At 46.0% G+C, this 20257-nt stretch overlaps 1 protein-coding gene across 4 annotated transcripts in view; it reads left to right on the top strand.

The window, feature by feature from the left end:
• Nucleotides 1-20257, top strand: part of HELLS (helicase, lymphoid specific) — a 258918-nt gene that overhangs the window by 77607 nt on the left and 161054 nt on the right. For all 4 annotated transcript variants that reach the window (XM_033943358.1, XM_033943360.1, XM_033943361.1 and 1 more), the window contains exons 7-9: nucleotides 7495-7536; nucleotides 11105-11329; nucleotides 18835-19017. In XM_033943358.1, coding sequence (XP_033799249.1) covers nucleotides 7495-7536; nucleotides 11105-11329; nucleotides 18835-19017 — 450 coding nt within the window. The remainder of the gene's footprint in view (nucleotides 1-7494; nucleotides 7537-11104; nucleotides 11330-18834; nucleotides 19018-20257) is intronic.

Raw genomic sequence — 20257 nt, 5'->3', positions numbered from 1 at the left:
AGCTTTTAGACCTGTGTAGCAGGTCTCCTTGGTGCTGCATTTTTGCAGTGGCGCCGCCGGAGACCCCGCGTATGGGGGCCCCTCTGCTTCAGGGGGTCTGTCCTGGTTCCCGCTCTTTTCCTGTGCGTCAGGATTTGCGGGATTTTGTGTTGGCGCAGTGGCCTATGGGCGCAGTTTCGTTTGGTGTGCGCCTTGGCTCTTGGGTATCCCGTCCCGGAGGGAGGTAGGGCTACCTTAATTTCGCCAATGGGGAACGCGGTGGTCTCGGCACTTCCTAAGCGGCATACCGTGCCTGTTATGGACGGTTCTGCTCTTAGGGTCTCGGAGGCGCGTGCGTTAGAGACTCTTCTTAAGTATGATTTTGATGTCTCTGCCTTTGGGGTCCAGGCGGCTGTTTGTGGGGAGCTAGTCGCTCGCGCCGTGTTTCGGTGGGCTGAGCGTGTCCTGGATCGGGAGTCTGATGACTGGTCTCTAGTGGATCAGGAGGTAGCGAAGATTGCGATGGCTGCCTCGTTCCTCTCAGATGCTCTTTATGACTTGGTGCGGATTTCGGCTAAGTCTATGGCATGGCCGCGCGGCGTATTTTGTGGCTGCGCGCTTGGGCGGCGGATTCTGCGTCCAAAGCTAAGTTTACTAAAGTTCCCTTTAGGGGGTCTTTTTGTTTGGAGAGGAATTAGATGAGTTGATTCAGACTCTGACGGACTCGAAGGTGCCCCGTCTGCCTGAGGACCGTGCCCGCCCTGCGTCTAGGTGTGGGGCTGCCCGGGGGCGTTTGCGGGAATTTCGCAAGTATCGCCCGGGGCGTGGGGCTGCTTCTTTCCCGGCTCAGGGTTTTTCCCGGGGTCGGTTCTTCCAGCGCATGCAGCCCTTTCGGGGGGCCCGTCGGGGGGCAGGGAATCCCTCCGCCGGTTCCCCCGCTTCCCGTCCTGCGCAATGACTCCTTGCCGGCGCCCCCTTTGGTTCCGGTGGGGGCCCGGCTGCGCAAATTTTTCCCCAAATGGGCCGAGATCGCGTCCGATCAGTGGGTCCTTGAGGTGGTGCGGGACGGTTATGCTCTGGAGTTTACCCGCTCTCTGCCGGACTTTTTCCTCGCTTCTCCATGTCAGACTCCATGGAAGACGCAGGCTTTTCGTCAGACCCTTCAGCGTTTGCTAGATCTCGAGGCAGTGGTGCCGGTGTCCCCTACGGAGTGGGGCACCGGCAGGTACTCCATTTACTTTGTGGTGGCCATAAAGGAGGGGACCTTTCGGCCCATCCTGGATGTCTCTCGATCTGACGGAGGCCTACTTGCAGGTTCCAATTCGGGCCTCTCATCAGCACTTCCTTCGCTTTGCGATCTTGGGGCGGCACTTTCAGTTCTGTGCGCTTCCCTTTGGTCTGGCCACGGCTCCTCGGACGTTCACCACGGTAATGGTGGTCGTCGCGGCAGCCTTGCGGTCGGTGGGCATCCTGGTTCTCCCCTACCTGGACGACTGGTTGATTCGGGCAAAGTCGTTGCAGGAGAGCTCCCGGGTTACGGCTCGGGTGGTGGAGTTTCTCCGGTCGCTGGGCTGGGTGGTCAACCTTTCCAAGAGTCGGTTGGTCCCGGCTCAGCGTCTGGAGTGCCTTGGGGTTATGTTCGACATCTCCTTGGGGAAGGTCTTCCTTCCAGAGGCCCGGGTGAGCAAATTGCAATCTCAGATTCGCCTGCTTTTGGCGTCCCGGGGTCCTCGGGCGCGAGATTTCCTCCAAGTCCTGGGATCAATGGCGGCGTCCCTGGACGTGGTGAGGTGGGCGCGGGCCCACATGCGTCCTCTTCAGTATGCTCTGCTCCGGAGGTGGTCTCCCCGGAGGCAAGATTTGGATGTTCCGGTTCCCCTGCGAGGCTTGGCGCGCTGCATTCTGCGCTGGTGGCTCCGGACCCCTCACCTGGTTCAGGGGGTGGGTCTGGATCTCCCGCAGTGGACGGTGCTCCTTACGGATGCGAGTCTCCTCGGTTGGGGGGCTCAGTTTATGGGCCACTCAGCTCGGGGCACCTGGTCCGCGGAGGAGGCCTCCTGGTCGATCAACGAGTTGGAGACCAGAGCGGTCAGGCTGGCGCTGTTAGCTTTCCACTCCCTTTTGCTGGGCAAGTCGGTCAGAGTCCTGTCGGACAATGCCACGGCGGTGGCTTATGTCAATCGTCAGGGGGGCACCAAGAGCACTCCTGTGGCGCAGGAGGCGGCTCGGCTCATGGTTTGGGCGGAGTCCCATCTTCTGGACCTCTCGGCTTCTCATATAGCCGGGGTAGAAAATGTTCAGGCAGACTTCCTCAGTCGTCACTTCCTGGATCCAGGAGAGTGGTTTCTCGGCGCCGGAGCGTTTCGGTGGATAGTGCAAGATTGGGGGCAGCCCCTGATGGACCTGATGGCCACGAGTGGCAACGCCAAAGTGCCCCGCTTCTTCAGTCGTCGCAGGGAAGGGCTGGCCGAGGGTCTGGATGCTCTGGTCCAGCCGTGGCCAACGGAGGGGCTGTTGTATGTGTTCCCTCCTTAGCCGCTGGTGGGCAGAGTGCTTCTTCGCATTGTTCACCATCCTGGTTTGGTGGTGCTGGTGGCTCCGGATTGGCCTCGACGTCCGTGGTATGCGGATCTGGTGAGACACCTGGTGGCGGTTCCTCTTCCTCTGCCTCTCTCGGACGACCTTCTGATGCAGGGTCCCATTCCCTTGTTCGACCCGTCTCTCTTCTGTCTTACGGCGTGGCTCTTGAAAGGGGTCGCCTTAGCAAGAAGGGATATTCAGACAAGGTGATCGCTACACTGTTGGGGTCCCGGAGGCTTTCTACCTCTCGGGCTTATGTGCGGGTTTGGCGTCTCTTTGAGGAATGGTGTCGGGCGCGGGGAGTGACCTCTTTTCGCGCTTCTCTGCCTAACATTCTAGAGTTCTTGCAGGATGGCCTGGATAGAGGCCTGGCTTGGTCTTCTCTCCGGGTTCATCTTGCGGCCCTGTCGACCTTTCGAGGGTTGGTGTCAGGTCAGCGTTTATCGGCTCTTCCTGATGTGATTCGGTTTCTGCGGGCGGCCAAGTTGCTTAGGCCTCCCCTACGGCCCTCGGTTCCCTCTTGGGATCTTAATCTGGTTCTCTCTGTTTTGGTGCGCCCGCCTTTCGAGCCCTTGGACGACTGTTCTTTGAAGGACCTTACTTTGAAGGCGGTCTTTTTGGTGGCCATTACTTCTGCTAGGAGTATTTCTGAGCTGCAGGCTTTCTCTTGTAGGGCTCCCTTCTTGGAGTTGTATAGGGAGCGGGTCGTCTTGCGGCCTGTTCCTTCCTTTCTGCCGAAGGTTGTTTCTCTTTTCATGTCAATCAATCGGTGGTTCTCCCGGTCTTGGGTGGTCGGGAGGGCTCTTCTGAGCAACGGCAGCTGCGCAAGTTGGATGTCGGTCGGGTCCTTCGCTCTGATGTGCAGCGGACCCAGGAATTCCGGAAGTCCGATCATCTCTTTGTCCTCCTGGCTGGTCCTAGTCGGGGAGCTGGCGCTTCTAAGGCTAATATTGCGCGCTGGATCAAGGAGACGATTGCTTCCGCTTATCTTCTGAAACAGCAGCCTGTTCCGGAGTTTCTCAAGGCTCATTCCACTCGGGGTCAGGCGGCTTCTTGGGCTGAGTCGTCGCTCGTGCCTCCGGTGGATATTTGTAAGGCTGCGGTTTGGTCCTCCTTGTATTCTTTTGTTAGACATTATCGGGTAGATGTTCAGGCGCGTCGGGACGCGGTGTTCGGTGAGCGTGTTCTGGTATCGGCCCTTCGGGGGTCCCGCCCGTGAGAGGGACTGCTTTGGTACGTCCCATTCGTAAAGTTAACCTCTACTGGTCTGGAGAGTGCTAAAGAAGGAGAAATTAGGTTCTTACCTGCTAATTTACTTTCTTTTAGCTTCTCCAGACCAGTAGAGGTCCCCACCCTGTCTGTTGTTGTTGTTGTTGTTGGGGCTGTTTTCGCGGGCAGTTTTTGTTTTTTGCTGCGGGTTCTAGTATTTTTCTAGGGCCGGGGAGAATTAAAGAACAGCGGCTGTGGCTCGGCTGGCTTAGCTGGCGAGCTGTGGGGACATTTTCCTTCGGGTATTTCTCCTCTGCATTTTCCAACAGCATTTGGGTATGTTATTTGTTACTCCTGTTCGGAGTATTGTTTTCTTCCTGTTTTCCAGTTCTTGGTTCTGCTTGGCTATTCGGCAGACTGAGGGAAATAGAGAAGGGAGGATAGTATATACTGTCCCAAAGTTTTGTTTTCAGTCTCCACCTGCTGGTCATGATTAGATATATACCCATTCGTAAAGTTAACCTCTACTGGTCTGGAGAAGCTAAAAGAAAGTAAATTAGCAGGTAAGAACCTAATTTCTTCTTATCTTTTACTGAAAATGATAGAACTGGTGTGGTGGAGTTTTGAATTTTTGGGGATGATGATGGGGACAAACTTTGTCTTGGTGTCATTCTCTGATGTGGAGAGGAATGATAGGAAACATTAAGGTATGTTAGCTCATTCATTTAGTGCAAACTTTACTGCTTTGTTGTTACTGTCCCCCACCCCCAGTTAATTGGCCTTTCAGGATGATATAGCTATTAATAGTCCTTGTGATGACTTCCACATTAGCCTTAAGGGAACTTGTGACTGTAAAAATGTATTATCCCAGGATAAGCAGGCAGCATATTTTCACAGTGTGCTCACAGTGCAAAAGTGTACTGTCGCTTTAACCTCTTAGATGTCTTGAGACCTCCCGTATCGTGCATGTGCAAGTGCCTTACTGCCCAACATTGGCTAGTAGGACTAACGGTTCTTAATTTTCCGTGGAGCTAAGAAGACGTGTGTTATTGGAGTCTTTCCAATTGTGCTATTTTTCCTTTTGTACTTAATGCCTCATTTCATAATTTCTTTTATTTTCATTTATAGTAGTTTATTTTTCAGTTTGTTTTGGAGTTTTTCTCAAAAAAAATTTCTTTCACATTTTTTGGGCCTTCAAGCCAATTTTCCGGCCAAAGGCATCAAATTTTTTTCAGTCACTAAATTACTCAACCCTTGGAGAAATTTTGACTCCTTCAATTTTGCATCGGCTGTTTTTCCTTCAATGTCCAAGCATTCAAGCAGCTTCAAGAAGTGCAACAAGCAGCTTCTTGGTGCAACAAGACCATATCAGCCACTGATCAGTGCCTTGTTCCTGAGCATCAAGATGACTCTCTTCCTCGCTGCTCAAAGCTACAAAACACTCTTAAAAGGTTCAATGTGTACACCAGTAAAAATTTTATCCCAGGACCAGCAGACAGCATATTCTCAACATATAGGTGACGTCATCCACGGAGCCTCGATGTGGACAGCTTCACAAGCAGACTTGCTTGAAGAACTTTTAGAAAGTTCGTGACTGCCGCACCATTCATGCGTGAGTGCCTTCCCGCTCAACGTAGGACGCGCGTCTCCTCAGTTCTAAGTTTTCTGCAGAGCTGAGAAGCACTCGTTTCAAGGCTCTATGCAAGAGCCTATAACTAAGAGTTAGTTCTACTCTATAACTAAGAGTTAGTTCTACTCGTGCCTTCTCTCACCGCGGCTAGGAAATTCATGGCAATATCAGTCTTTGATGCCTTTGACGTAACTTCCCTGAGCATCAGCCTTATCCATTACAATGCGATGACAAGTGTGGCTTCGTTTATCAGACCTGGATGCCAATGTCCAGAACCGTCTCGCAAATTTTCCTTGTTTGGGAGATGAACTGTTTGGGGATAAGTTTGAAGAAGCCATGCAAAAGATCACTAGGCATGAGCAAAGTATGACCACTCTCTCAGCCTCCAAATTGATGAAACCGCAGGCTCTTAGGCATTATTATAACCTTAGACAGTCGACTTCATCTTATAATCTGCCACCGTCGTCTTCCCGACCCAAAAGCACCCTAGAAATCAACGTTCTCAAAAATCTCAAGCTTCTACTCAGCAGAAGTCGACTCAGTCTTTTTGACTCATTTCTGGAGAGCCTGGCATCATTCTACAGCCTCCTCCCCAACTACGTTGATGGAACTTCCATTTGAGCTTCTTGCTACTTAAATAACTTACCTGGAAAGTAGTCTTCTTAATTTGTATCACTTCTGCATGCCGAGTTAGTGAACTACAAGCACTAGTATCTAATCTACCTTACACAACTTTTTATCTTGATAGAGTTGTTCTTTGTACTCATCCAAAATTCCTACCTAAAGTCTCAGATTTTCATGTCAACCTGTCTTCTTCCCTAGTCCAAATTCCCACCCTGATGAAGCAGTGCGCCACACATTGGACTGTAAACATGCCTTATCTTTACTATCTGGATCGAATAAAGCCTCACAGAACTACTACCCAGCTGTTCCTCTCCTTCGATCCTAACAGACTAGGTGCTCCTGTTACTAAGAGAACAATCTCTACGTGGTTAGTGGACTGCATCTCATTTTGCTATGCTCGGACTGGGCTGCCACTAGAAGGTCGTGTCACAGCACATAAAGTAAGAGCAATGGCAACTTCAGTAGCTTATCTATGTTCCACTCCCATTGAGGACGTTTGTAAAGCAGTAACCTGGCCCTCAATTCACACTTTCATATCCCATTACTGCCTGGAGACTCATTCCAGATGGAATAGTCGGTTTAGCCTTAAGCAGTTCTACAACATCCCTCCATCCTTTTTACATATTAGCTAGGGAGTCCCACATGTGAGAATATGTTGCCTGCTTGTCCTGATATAAAGCGCAGTTACTTACCTGAAACAGGTGTTATTTGGGAACAGCAGGCAGATATTCACAAGGCTCCCACCTTCCCTAGTTGGCTTCTTAGCTTGTTTACTGAATTGATGGTCATGCGAGCCAACGTCAGGGGGGAAGGCACTTGCACATGTGCGGTACGACCGAGTGTTGACTCGATTTGCTAGCACCCCCCCCCCATAACTGGCATTGCTCCCCCCACCCCCCGCTCGCAAAGGCCCAGCAGAGGCAGGAAGATCTTCTAGCGGCACCGGCACGTCCTGTGGGCTGTGTGCCGGTGCCAGACGGGGGGTAAGTTCAAGTTGTTTGGGCAGGGGGGTGCCGGTTTGCACAGGGGGGGGCCTTTGTGAGCGGGGGAGGGGGGAGCAGCGCCGCTGGGTGGGGGGGAACATAACAAAGCGAGTTTTCATTATTTCCTATGGGGAACCTCGCTTTGATATACGAGTATTTTGGTTTACGAGCATGCTTCTGGAACGAATTATGCTCGTAAACCAAGGTTCCACTGTACTTGCAATCCAAGGTTGTACTGTATTTTAAAATCACATGCAAGCCTAAAATCTTTTGGTGTCCACTTTGTGGCCCTTTTAAGTAGAAAAAGTTGTATACCGCTGATCTAGTGGATTAAGTATAGTTTTTATATGCACACATTTTACATTGCATGCTAAAACATTTTTGGTGCAAGTTTTATTGAATAAACTTCAGTGTGGCAGAGAGAACTTGGTATATTTTAATCCATATAAGAAGTAAGATATCCAGATAACATGCTTTTCTTATCACTAGGAAATTTTGTCAGCAGCTAAAAAAAGCAAAGCAGTTAACCAGGTATGTTGGTTCTTTTTTTTTTTTTTTTTTTTTTATAAATATGTAATTTGTTTTGCAAACTTCCTTATTTCTACATATTTGAACAAAGTAATGCATTTTGCACTGTCTCCACCGTTGTTTCACCCCTCCTCTCAACCACTGTGCTACACAAATCTGTCTACTCCTATAATATAATTCTCTTGTCTGCTCTAGATACCTGCTCCCCCTACTCCATGTTCTGTATGGCATGCAAACACCAGCCCTGGCTGACCTCTCAAATCCATTATCTATGTTCCTGTGACAGGTCTGATGAATATCTTTGGCTCAAATTGGGCACTCATGCTGACTTCATACATTTCAAATTCTTCCCGAACTCCTTCCAGTCTGCCCTTTTACTTGCAAAACAAGACTACTACACCCATTTGACTAACTCTCGGCTCCAACCCTTACCGTCTCTTTGTCACACAACTCTACTCAAAATGCCCTAACTTGCAACCCCTCCTTCACTTTCCCCGCAGACTAAGGCAGATTATGTCTATGACAAGGTTCATCATATTAAACTTGAGTTCCCAACCAAGCCACCTCCGTCCAGTCTCCCCCAGCCTACTCTGTCAACCCTCCTTTGGCCTCTGCTGTCTTTTCTTCCTTTCCTGAAATCACTGAAGAGGAAACTGCACATTCTGTCTTAGCAGCAGATGGATTCAGTCAAACGGGCTGTATTCATCTGCAAGCAAGCAAAGATAGAGAGCAGTAAGCTGCACGAGATATATAGGATGGCATGCTCCTTGGCTTCCTAGTACTCTGTTTCCAGCAGGCGAATGGATGGATATAACCAGCTCCTGGCTTCATCTCTGCTTGGTGGAATTTGGCCTGGATATGCTCCTGATTTAGTTATTTATTTCAGTTGAACGTGGGGATCAGGTATGCTGGGTCCCTGCTTGGGACATAACTGGTGATGTCAGTCCCCTGTCATCCCCTTTACCATTCTGTGTTAGCTCTAGTCCAAGGGTGGGCAACGAGGGCCACAATCCAGTCAGGTTTTTATGATTTCCCCAATGAATATGCATACACTAACAAACCGTGACTTATAAATAACTCTAAATAACTATATATATATATATATATATATATATATATATAAAACCTCAACAAAAAAAGAGCTATACCTACAAACTATTCATAATTTCATGAATATTTAATCATTTAATATAATTATATATTGCACTATCACATCTTAAAATTTTTTTTCAATATCATTTTATACAATACATACATACATACAGTCAATCTCCCCAAACATGAAGCCCACCCAGTCACCCTAATCACTTAAAATTCATGAAATGTTTGTTTTATCAATAAAGTGCTGTTTTAAATACGCAGCCTTTTTCACTGTGCCAATGCTCGATTGCTTTGCTCTTCAATCAGTTGTTCATGATATCTCCTCTATTCTTGTTGCATCAATCCAGCTTGACTGGATTGCGGCCCTCATTGCCCACCCCTGCTCTTGTCTGTGCTTGCTCCCTCTTTCAAAAAAAAAAAATACATCCACATATACACAAGGAGCAGGGTGGCCTACAGCCCTGTGCTCGCCCTCATACTTGAAACTCAGAGCTGCTTTTATATCTGTGTTAAAAAAAAAAAAAAAGGAAAGGAAAACAGAGCCACTGACAACCTGATAAGCAACCCTATAAAGACTGGCCATCCTGAAGGGAGCACCTCCTGTGAGTACCTTGCAATGTCACTAATTGGCTATCCTGGGCCAATTTGCTTGTGTAGTATTGACAGGGAGTTCTATCTCAGGTTCTGGTGCCACTTTGTTTTTGTTTCCCGCAGTCAAGCTTCAGTAGACATCTGCAATGGTGGTTTGGGGCCTGATGATGGCTTTTGGAGTATGTCAAGTTTAGCTCCCACTGTGTGAATTTGTGAGGGCATTGGGGGGGGGGGTGGAGGGAGGTTCCAGGGCCAGATTGTTCCCACATGGCGGTGGTGGCTCCTACGGGGAGTTTAGAAGGCACCTCTTCTGTTGGTGAGGGCTGTGCTGTCCTTGGAAGGAGGGCTGGGACAGGGATTTGGGTCCCATAGGAGCTCCAGTCGCTGGGCAACAGCAGGATTTAGATAAAGGGAGTGTGGTTTCCCATGGGAACCCTTTTCCCCAGAATTTTTTATATTGTTGCACCAGTCCTATCTCCTGAAGCAGGCTTAGTCTGTACAAGTTTCCTGAAGATGTGGGCCGTGATTGGATTTTCTCATGGAGGAATATGTCTCAAGCTTTGAAGGTCTCCCTCCCCCCCTCCTCCCACAATGACTCATCCTGTTCAGAATGTCCTCCTTAGGGAAACCAGGAGCCACAGATTCCATCAAATCTAAAGTTCTCTAGATCCAGACTGCTAACTACATGATACCATTTAGTCCCCAAGGACCTCTGCACAGAGGGTGGTGGTTGCCCTGTCTTTAAACAAAAATCCTGATGAAGAAACAGGATAAATTCTAAGGAAAAGGGAGACTTTCAGGTCTCAAGGCCTGCAGAGTGAGTATTGGTGGCTTCTCAGCCAAATGTTGTGCTAATATGATCAAATTTAAAATGGCAGATGTTCTTGCCAATAGGGACTCCCCCTATGCTTTTCAGATCCAATTCACCTGCTGCACAATGCTTCTTTGGTTCCTCCTGCACCAACTAGCTGCCTTCATGGGGGAAGCCACTGCTTACCCTGGATTGGTAGCATGGAATGTTGCTACTCATTGGGTTTTGGCCAGGTACTAGGGGCCTGGATTTGCCACTGTGAGAATGGACTACTGGGCTTGATGGACCATTGGTCTGACCCAGTAAGGCTATTCCTATGTTCTTAAGTTTACAATGTTGCTAAGTACTGCTAAGTCATTTAGGTATTTGCTTGGCAGTGGTGGGGGGGGGACGGGACTTGATGAATCTCTCCTGAGACAAACCATGGGAAGAGATGAAGACGCACAACTCCATAGGAAGAGGGTCAAGACCTGAAGCTTTGAAGTGTATACCTCTGGGCCAAGGCAGCAATCAGATCCTTTGACTGTATGGACTCTGAATTCTGAGCAGTAAATTCTTGTCTGAAAATTGGTAAAAGTTTCAAATAGCCTTATGCAGTGTCCTCTTAAAATTTTTGTGATGCCTACATGGCAACCCTAATTACCATCCACCTAACTGGTTACTGGGCTGCATAGGAAGTCACCTACCATCCTTTGGAGGTTGAAAAATACTGGCTGGTTCAGGACTGCATAGGACCCTTAAAAGTTGATGTTATATATCCAGTATTTAGTCTCCATCTGCTGGTAGGAGAACACATAGTCACTCATCTGAACTGGTCTGGAGAGACAAGTAATATACCTTTCTAGTTGTTTACATTAAATATGTAAATGTCCAGTGTCACAATTTCTTGCTTTGATCTTTTGCGGTTTTATGGAGGGGAGGATATGATGAGGGATGGAAGGTTTATTTGTGTAACTGTATTTGTTTTGGGTTTGTTTGTTTTTTAGTTGAAATATAGTTTATTTATTCAAATATGCATTGTGATATTTGTATGTAAACTACATTGAGCAATAAGTTTTTCTTTTGTAGATTGAAAGTGTTTCTGATAAATTCAGTGCAGAAGATCTTCAGCAATATGGTGATTCTAACAGTGTCATTAAGGACCGGCTGGCACAGACTGTGCGACACAATGCCAAACATCTTCTAGATCCAGTACGTAAAGTGTATGGACAAGCTGTCCCTTTCCAGCAACCAAAGCTCTTTACTGGTGGAATTATGCGTTGGTATCAGGTGGAAGGCATGGAATGGCTCAGGGTATGTTTTGACTGTTTTGTTTTCATTTGGTACCAGATTATGTCAGAATTGTTAAATTACGCAACATTTTCTCATCTTCATTTTAATTCACATTCTCAGTGAACTGAATTTAAGAGTGAGCATGAAGCAGTTGTCAGGTTAAGTAATTATCCTGGAACAAGCAGGCAGCAGATTCTCATATATAGGTGATGTCATCCACAGAGCCTGGTACAAACAGTATGAAAAGTGAACCGTCACTTTAAGTTTTAAGAAACTTCGTGCCTGCTCGCACTGCACATGCGCAAATGCCTTCCTGCCTGATGATGGCTTACGGTACCTCAGTTCTTTGTTTTCTGCGGAGCAAGTTGCCTTCCTGCTTCATGTTTCTTTTACGTTGTTTTTCTAGTTTTGGTGTTATACTTATCTATTCTAAGCTTTTCTTAAAAAAGAGAGTAAAAATATTTAGTTTTTATCATCTCTCCAGACTGGCACAGAAACTGATGGGTAATAGCTCACCATGACCAGCAGGTGGAGACTGAGACACAAATTTTTGGCTGTAGTATGTGGGCTGTGCAGTCCCAAGTACAATCAGTCTGCTCTCAGTGTCCAGCAGATGGAGGTGGTAAGCCTGTGTAGTCTTCCCTGGTTTAGTGTAGGGCTGCTGGCCTTCCTGTCTCAGTTTGTGGCGCCAGATTGAGCTCGGGGGATCCTTTCCATCCAACCTTGGGGGTGCCACACTTGACAGGCCAAGTCCCTCCCCCCTTTTTCCCCACCTCCCCAAAATTAACTCTGTAGAGATGCCTTAGCTGTAAGCTTTGCCACTGATACCGGCAAGGTAAGCTTTGAGAACCAGAGATTTCTGTTCAATTGTAAATTAAAGTTTTATTTGGGGAAAAAAAGTCCTGAGGCAGTGCCGGTATGAAGGAAAGCCTTTAAGGTAAATTAATTTTAATTACTAACTGGCACTTATATTTGTTCTTGTAGCAGTTTTTGCATTGAGCACTTTTAAAGGGAAAAAATGCTCATTGTTCTCCCGGCGCATGGTCGATGTGGCTGGCATTGTCACAAAGTGCATTGGTCAGCTGTGCAGGGGAATCCTCGTCGACTTTGGGTGCTGGCGAGCAGGGTTCTTCATCGCACATGCACCGCAAGTTGGTAGCAGGCAGTGGGGAAGCCCAGGCTTCCCCTACCACCCACATAGAGATTTCCTCAGCCACCGACGGTCAGAGAAAGGAGGTTTCCCTTACCACCGATAGAGCTGGGGACTCCCTTAATGCTGCTGCCAGCTTGCCTGCTTTAGCGGCTGGGTCTGTTCAGGCCTCTTTGCCGCTGCAGGCCTCGGGGGAATTTTTTTCAGTGAGCATTGCTCTGGTTTTGGCGGAAAGCTCCTCTATTTTGCCTGCAGCTTCAGGTGACCTTTTCCCTGTATTGGAGAGACAGGAGTAGGTTTCTGTTGAGTGTCCTGCTTTGGCAGAGTCCTGCTGTGATGTCGGGGGTTTCCCCAGAATCTGTTTTGGCCTTGTGCAAGGCATACCTTCAGAAGGCCGGGAGCCCTGTATCCTCCCCAAGGGTCTCAGGGTTTTCAGGGGGTTTCGCATTCAGCGTCCACCACCATTCGGCCCCCCTCAGCACCGGTTCCGACCCAGTGCCCCCTGTCTTTGTCCAAGCGGCTGAAGGGCTCGTGGGATGAAGATTTTTTTTGTTTGGGGATGCAGATGCACCTGATGAGGACTTGGACCCCTTGATGGACCCCCAAGATCCTCTTGGGGGAATGGATGCCGCTGGCGGGTGTTTTGTGGAACCACCAGCTGGCGAGGATGTCAGTGGTGCACATTTTGCAGTGGAAAGAACTCCAGGAACTTATTCTTCAGGTTTTGTTGTCTGCATTTTGAGGAGAACGCAAAGGAGCCCCCGCTTATGGTGGACCCCTCCCTGCTTCAGGGGATCCGCTCGGCCTCCCGCTCTTTTCCTATGCATCAAGATATTCGGGATAATAGTGCTCGCACAGTGGAAGGCACTGGAAACGCCTTTTCATTTTGCGCACTCCATTCCATACCGGAGGGAGATAGGGATACTTTGAAGTCTCCTGTGGTGGATGTGCTGGTCTCAGCCATTGTTGTCGTCATAAGGTGCTGGTTCTGGGCGGATCAGCCTTATAGGACTCTGAGGATCATAGGATTGAGTCTCTTCTTAGGCAGAGTTTTGACGTGGGTGCCCTGGCAGTCCAGGTGGCGATGTTTGGTGGTCTGGTGGCTTGGGCTTGTTTTCGGTAGTCCGAGCATGTTCTTGGTGGATCAGGAAGTTGCTAAGATTGATCTGGGTGTTTCTTATCACTCGGATGCCATGTAAGATATACTGTGGGCTTTGGCTAAGTCCATGGCTTTTGGAGTGACCACTCGCAGTGCCCTGTGGCTCAGGGGTTGGTCAGCGGTCTTTCTTGTTTGGCGAGGATCTGGATAAGTTGGTTCAGACTTTGGCTGACTCTAAGGTGCCCTGTCTTCCTTAGGACCGGGATCACCTAACGTTGCAGAGGGTGTTGCTCGGGGGGGGGTTTGCATGATTTTCGCCGTTACTGCTCTGGTCAAGGGGTGGCTTCTTTTCCTTCCACTATTTCTTCCAGGGGCCGTTTCTTCCAGCGCATGCAGTCCTTTCAGGAGGTCTTCCGGGGGGGGGGTGGGGGCGTGATTCCTCCAGCAGCCGCTCCACCGCCCGCCCTGCCCAGCCCAATGACTCCTTGCAGGCTCTTCCTCTGATGGGTGCCTGGTTGGGGGTGTTTTACCAGGGGGTAGGCCAAGATCAGAACAGGTCCTGGAGGTGATTCTAAATATATGCTCTGGAGTTTTCCTGGCCTTTGCCAGATCATTTCCTCTCTTCTCCTTTTCAGGTAGCTTGGAAGAAGGGGATGTTTCGTCAGACACTACAAAGGTTGCTTGACCTTAAAGTGGTGGTTCTGGTACATCCTCGGGAGTTTTGTACCTGCAGGTATTCTATTTACTTCATGGTGCCTAAGAAAGAGGGGTCTTTTCGGCCCATTTTAGATCTGAAGGGGATCAACAGGGTGCTCCGGATGCTTCCTTTTCGTTTGAAGACCTTGAGATCTGTTATTCTGATGGTCCAGCCAGGGGAATTCTGACTTCTGTAGATTGGACGGAGGCCTACCTGCATGTTCTAATTCAAGCCTCCCATTTTCCTTTGCTTTGCAATTTTGGGAAAACATTATCAGTTTTGTGTGCTTCCTTTTGGTCTGGTCACGGCTTCATGGTCTTTCACCAAAATTATGATGGTAGTGGCGGCGGCCTCACACAAGGAGGGCATTCTGGTTCATCCCTATCTGGATGACTGGTTGATTTGAGAAAAGTCTTTTCAGGAGAGCTCCCGGGTTATGGCTTGGGTTATGGAGTTCCTGCAGTCGCTGGGATGGGTGGTTAACTTGTCCAAGAGCCGGTTGACTCCGTCTCAGCGCCTGGAGTCTCTGGGGGTCTCTTTCACACCAGCTTGGGGAGAGTCTTCCTTCCAGAGGTTCGAATGTGCAGCTTGCAGTTGCAGATTCACTTTCTGATGGATTTTCTACAGGTCTTGGGGTCGATGGCGGCCTCCCTGGACATGGTCAGGTGGGCTCGGGCTCACATTCGTTCACTTCAGTATGCTCTTCTCCAGCTGTGGTAGCCTCAGATACACGATCTGGACTCTCCTATTCCTCTTCGGGGGGGTTAATTCATCGCAGCCTCCGCTGGTGGCTACAGTCTTCCAATATGATGCAGGGAGTAAGTGTGGATCAGTCTCAGTGGACAGTGCTTATCATGGACACCTCAATTGGGGAGCTCAGTATCTCGGTTGCTCGGCTCCGGGCAGCTGGTCTCTGAAGGAGGCATCCTGGTCGATTAATGTTCTAGACACCAGAGCCATTCGGTTGGTGTTGCTAGCATTCCAGACATTGCTGTCAGACAATGTTCTCTCGGACAATTCCATGGTTGGCATTTGACTGCTTCTCCAGATGTGATTCGATTCTTGAGAGTGATGAAATTGCTCCAGCTGCTGGCTTGTCCTTCAGTTCCATCCTGGGTTCTTAATCTGATTTTTTTCAGTGCTGGTTTGTCTTCCTTTTGAGCCTCTTGGCTACTGCACAATGAAGGACCTTACTCTTAAGGTGGTGTTCCTGGTGGCTATTTCTTTCCTTTGTCTTCTCCACGTGAGAGTGGAATTGGAATGTTTTCAGCCTAGTTAGTTACTGCTTGACTATTTGTCAAACTGATTGTAGATGTGACTGCAGAGCCCACTTATTCTACTGCCAAAAGTCATTATGTCTCCGTCTCCACCTGCTGGCAGAGGCGTGTTAACCCATCTGTTCAGTGCCGGTCTGGAGGAACTAAAATAAAGAAAATTAGAAGATAAGAACCTAATTTCTCCTTTTCTCGTTTCATCTTTCTTGTTTTTACACTTCCCCCTCCCCATTTGCGGTTTCGACACTTGCGATTTCACATATTCATGATTTTTTGGGGGGAGGGGGAAACCCCCCCATAGTATAGCACGTTCCCGCCTCTCTCCAGCCTTCCCTCCTGGCATCCTGGCCTTACCTGGTGGTCTAGCGGGCTTTCGGGGCAGAATTTTGGTCGCATTATGATGTTATTACTAATCAAAACAAAGAAAATGAACACTTTGAGTTCCTGGATCAGTACTAGTGCCTATATTTTAAATAAAATGGCTCCATTAAAAATAAAAAGAAAGAGACTTAAAAACCTAGAGGGTTGGTATGACTCAGAGCTTTTAGAGAAAAAGAGGGAACTAAGAAAGCTAGAGAGGCAATGGTTAAAATTAGGAACCACAGAGCTCAGAGAGGCCTGGCATCAAAAAATGAAATGCTACAAAAACTTAACCAAGGAAAAGAAATTTCTACGCCCAAAAAATTGGCAATGTATCCGCAATTAGTAGCAGCCTTTTTAATAATCTGTATGATATCCAGACATTTACAAACCCTGTAGAAGAATCCACTGTGTCGGCAGACAATCTGGCTGACTTTTTTAAATTCAAAGCAAAAATTAAGGCATTCCCTAGTGGGTTCTTCAGACTGCCACTGGGATTTTACTATTATTCGGAACCCAGACGCCCCCAGAGTTGACATGAGCTGGTCCAATTTCTCTAAGACAGACTGGCAAACATTTAATAAGCTTTACAAAAAGTATGTTAAATCATACTGTAGATTGGACAGTTGCCCTCCTAATGTGATGAAAGTGGCCCCAATTAATTTCAAAGCCAATTTGCTAGTTTGGATCAATCTCCAATTATCTTTAGGAAAGTTCCCCGAGGACCAGGGCCAAATTATGATAACATCTATTAAAAAGAATAATAAAGAATCATTAAATAACATATCCAATTTTAGACCCATTGCAAGTATTCCGCTGGTCACTAAGCTAATGGAGGGGGTGGTAAATGTTGAACTAACTACCTATCTAGATAGGTTTAACCTATTGCACAATAACCAGTCAGGTTTTAGATCTAGCTTTAGCACAGAAACAGTCATGGCCTCATTACTAAACTACTTACACTCTCTTTTTAGTTAAGTTATCAGTGCTATGATTTTGCAGCTGGACCTAAGCTGCGCTTTTGACCTGGTAGACCATACCATTTAATTGGATAGTCTAGAATCCATTGGTATTGCAGGAAATGTTTATAATTGGTTCCAGGGATTTCTAGGCAAACGCTCTTATCGGGTATTCAAGGATGATAATCTATCTTACAGCTGGAACATCTGTGGAGTACCTCAGGGTTCCTCCCTGTCTCCGACTCTGTTTAATATTTATCTCACTTCATTGGGTAACCTGTGGCAAAGCCTAAAGCTCAACTTTTATATTTACGCAGATGACATCACTGTTGTGATTCCACTAACTTATTTGTCGGCTGATTTTATCCATTTTTTAACTAATATTTTAAATCAAATTGAGCTTTGGATGACTGCTTTTAAATTAAAATTAAATACTGAAAAAACCAAATTTTTTCTCGCAACTCCCAATGAAAGGATAAAAGAAGATTCGATTCAAGTGAGCGGACGAGAATACAAAATTGATCAATCAATAAAAATACTAGGTGTAACTCTTGATAAACAATTGACCCTGGAAAAACATATCTATTATTCAAGAAATGTATTTCAGTCTTATGGAAGCTTCGTACCATCAAGAAATTTTTTGACAAACCTTCTTTTCATCTGTTGGTACAAGCATCCATCCTGAGTATTTTGGATTATTGTAATATTATATATTTAGGGGCTTACAAAAAATACTCAAAAAACTAAGACTAATCCAGAACAATGCGGTTCGTCTCATTTTTGGCCTAAAAAAATTGGTACACATTACCCCTTACTATCAAAAACTTCACTGGTTGCCAGTGGAGTCTAGAGTTCTGTTCAAGTTTTCCTGCATTAGTTACAAAGCAGTTTTTGGGATGCTACATGATTATCTTGCCTCCTAGTTTTCCATGAATAGTTCCAATAGGAGTACTCGTAGAATAAACCTATTTAATTACCCTTCTTTTAAATCATGTCAATTCAAGAAGTTCTTTGACAGAATTTTATCATTCCAGGCCGCTAAGCTAAATACATGGCTTGGAAGATTAATACTTGAGGCCACTTCTATTTTGACTTTAGAAAATCTCTAAAAACACGCCTGTTTGATATGTTTTCCTCCTAGTTATGTTACTGTCAAATCTATCATGATTTATAACAGCTTTCTACTTACCAATTGAGCTATTGTCTTAACTTTTACTGATTTTATCTGATGTATCCTTTTTACTGATTGTTTTTATTCTGTATTTAGACACCAATTATTTTATTCCATATTTTAAATATTGGCTGTATGTATCCTTTGTTGTGAACTGCTTCGAACTTTTGGTATAGCGGTATACAAGAAATAAATTATTATTATTATTAATTTGACAAGGTAAACTAAAACTCCAGTTTTATAACTAGCTCAGTTTTATATGACTTGCTTCTATTGTATATACTTAATGGAAATAATAGGGTGTAATTAAATATATTTCAGTTTTGGTAATTGTGCCATTCTAGAGGTAACCTAGGACTCAACATATGTTAGAATATATGTGGAAAGTGTAAAAGTATCAATACATATATATCAATAAATCATTCAATACTGGTAAAAATGGATTCTGTACGTAATACAATATAAATTACATCAACACATGAGAGCAAGGTTTGAAAAACTCTTGGTTCTGTAGCCTAGGACTAATCTAGTTGTTAACTGGACAAGCCATCTGGTTATAAGTTTTGTAAAATGACCCATTTAAGTAGTTATAATTGGATTAAGTGATTATACCAGTTATTGAAATCCAGCAAAAGCAATCTGGCTCAAAAGCAAAACAGATATGAGTGAAAAGGTAGCAATGAATCATTTTATACAACAACTTGGTCTCATTTATAAATGGATATTTAAAAAGGATTTCACTTTTAGGATCATATGGTACAAAATGTCAAAGTTGGTCATGAAGCGTTACTTCAGGTTTTCTTTCTTTATACACAGATGCTTTGGGAGAATGGAATTAATGGCATCCTGGCTGATGAAATGGGTTTAGGGAAGACAGTACAATGCATCGCTACAGTAGCAGCTATGGTGGAGAGGGGTGTGTCAGGGCCATTCTTTGTGTGCGGCCCTCTATCCACCCTTCCCAACTGGGTGTCGGAATTCAAGAGATTCTGTCCAGAGGTAAGAATGAGGGTATTTCTTCTTGGCTCTCCTGTAATCCAACACCGATTTTATAATCGCAGGAAACATGAAAGAGGAAGTGAAGATTACACTCAGAAAAACAAAATCTGTTGGCAAGATAATGAAAGAGGTGCTCCCTTCTCAGAAGGGTTTTAAAGGAGACCACTACTTGAATTTCTTAGTGATGGGTTGGTTTTAATATACGTACTGATTTACCCTGTTTAAAAGTTCAAGCTTTTATTGCGTTTCAGATTATAATTTAGTGCAGATGCCTATCTAACATGCAAACTTTGTATTATACCACCATCACAGAAGCATATGTATTGTAACACAATTGCAGAAGCCCATGAAAACTGCTCTGAATTGGTTTCCCAGTCATTAGTAGCAGTATAGAAGCTTTCAAAAAACAATAAACTTATGAGGCTAGGCACATACATGGTTTGATGATCAGGTTACATGCTTACACAGTGTTCTCCCCAGAAATTTTTTCCAGATGGGTGGCATGAAAAAGTAGCCGGGTGGGGTGGGACGGGGAAATTTGGTGGTGGGGAAAATTAAGGCTCCTTTTACTAAGCTGCAATAGCGTTTTTAGCGCATACAGAATTGCCGCGCTACACGGCTAGAACTAACACAAGCTCAATGCTGGCGTTAGCGTCTAGCACATGCGGCAATTCTGCGTGAGCTAAGCGCGCGGTAAAATTGCTATCGCAGCTTAGTAAAAGGAGCCCTAAATGTGTACTATATGTATTAATTAATTATTATTAGTTATTTTCCAATGCTCAATATGACTGCCTTTCTTAAGGTTTGATACTTGTTCCGTAATTTTTTATTTAAATTTAAGAAGTATCCAATTCTATAAGTGAATAATTAGATATTTGCCCTCTTTCAAATGGTATAGAGCAGCGCGTCTCAAACTTTTTTAACTCCGGCACACTAAACAGAGCAAATGTTTTTTGTGGCACACTAAATGCAGCAAATGTTTTTCATGGCTGGAAAAAATTTCTGGGGAGAACACTGTTTCTGTTAGTTTTCAAGGTTCAATCACGTCAAACAATCTGGGCAGTTGTATAATAAAAAGAATGGATAAGATAACATGAGAAGTGAAATTGTCATGAATCGGAGGGATACATACCCTGTAGGTCCTAAAAGCATATGTTACACTAGAGGCCCATCATTTTTTGACAACCCCCCCCCCCATCTGTATGAAAAATATGATTTTTAGTAACAATCCACGCATCAC

This window comes from Geotrypetes seraphini, chromosome 4 (genome assembly GCF_902459505.1).
Source record: "Geotrypetes seraphini chromosome 4, aGeoSer1.1, whole genome shotgun sequence".
Classification (NCBI taxonomy): Eukaryota; Metazoa; Chordata; class Amphibia; order Gymnophiona; family Dermophiidae; genus Geotrypetes; species Geotrypetes seraphini.
The sequence above is the reverse complement of the archived record's forward strand: the minus strand, read 5'-3'. Positions and strand labels throughout refer to the sequence as shown.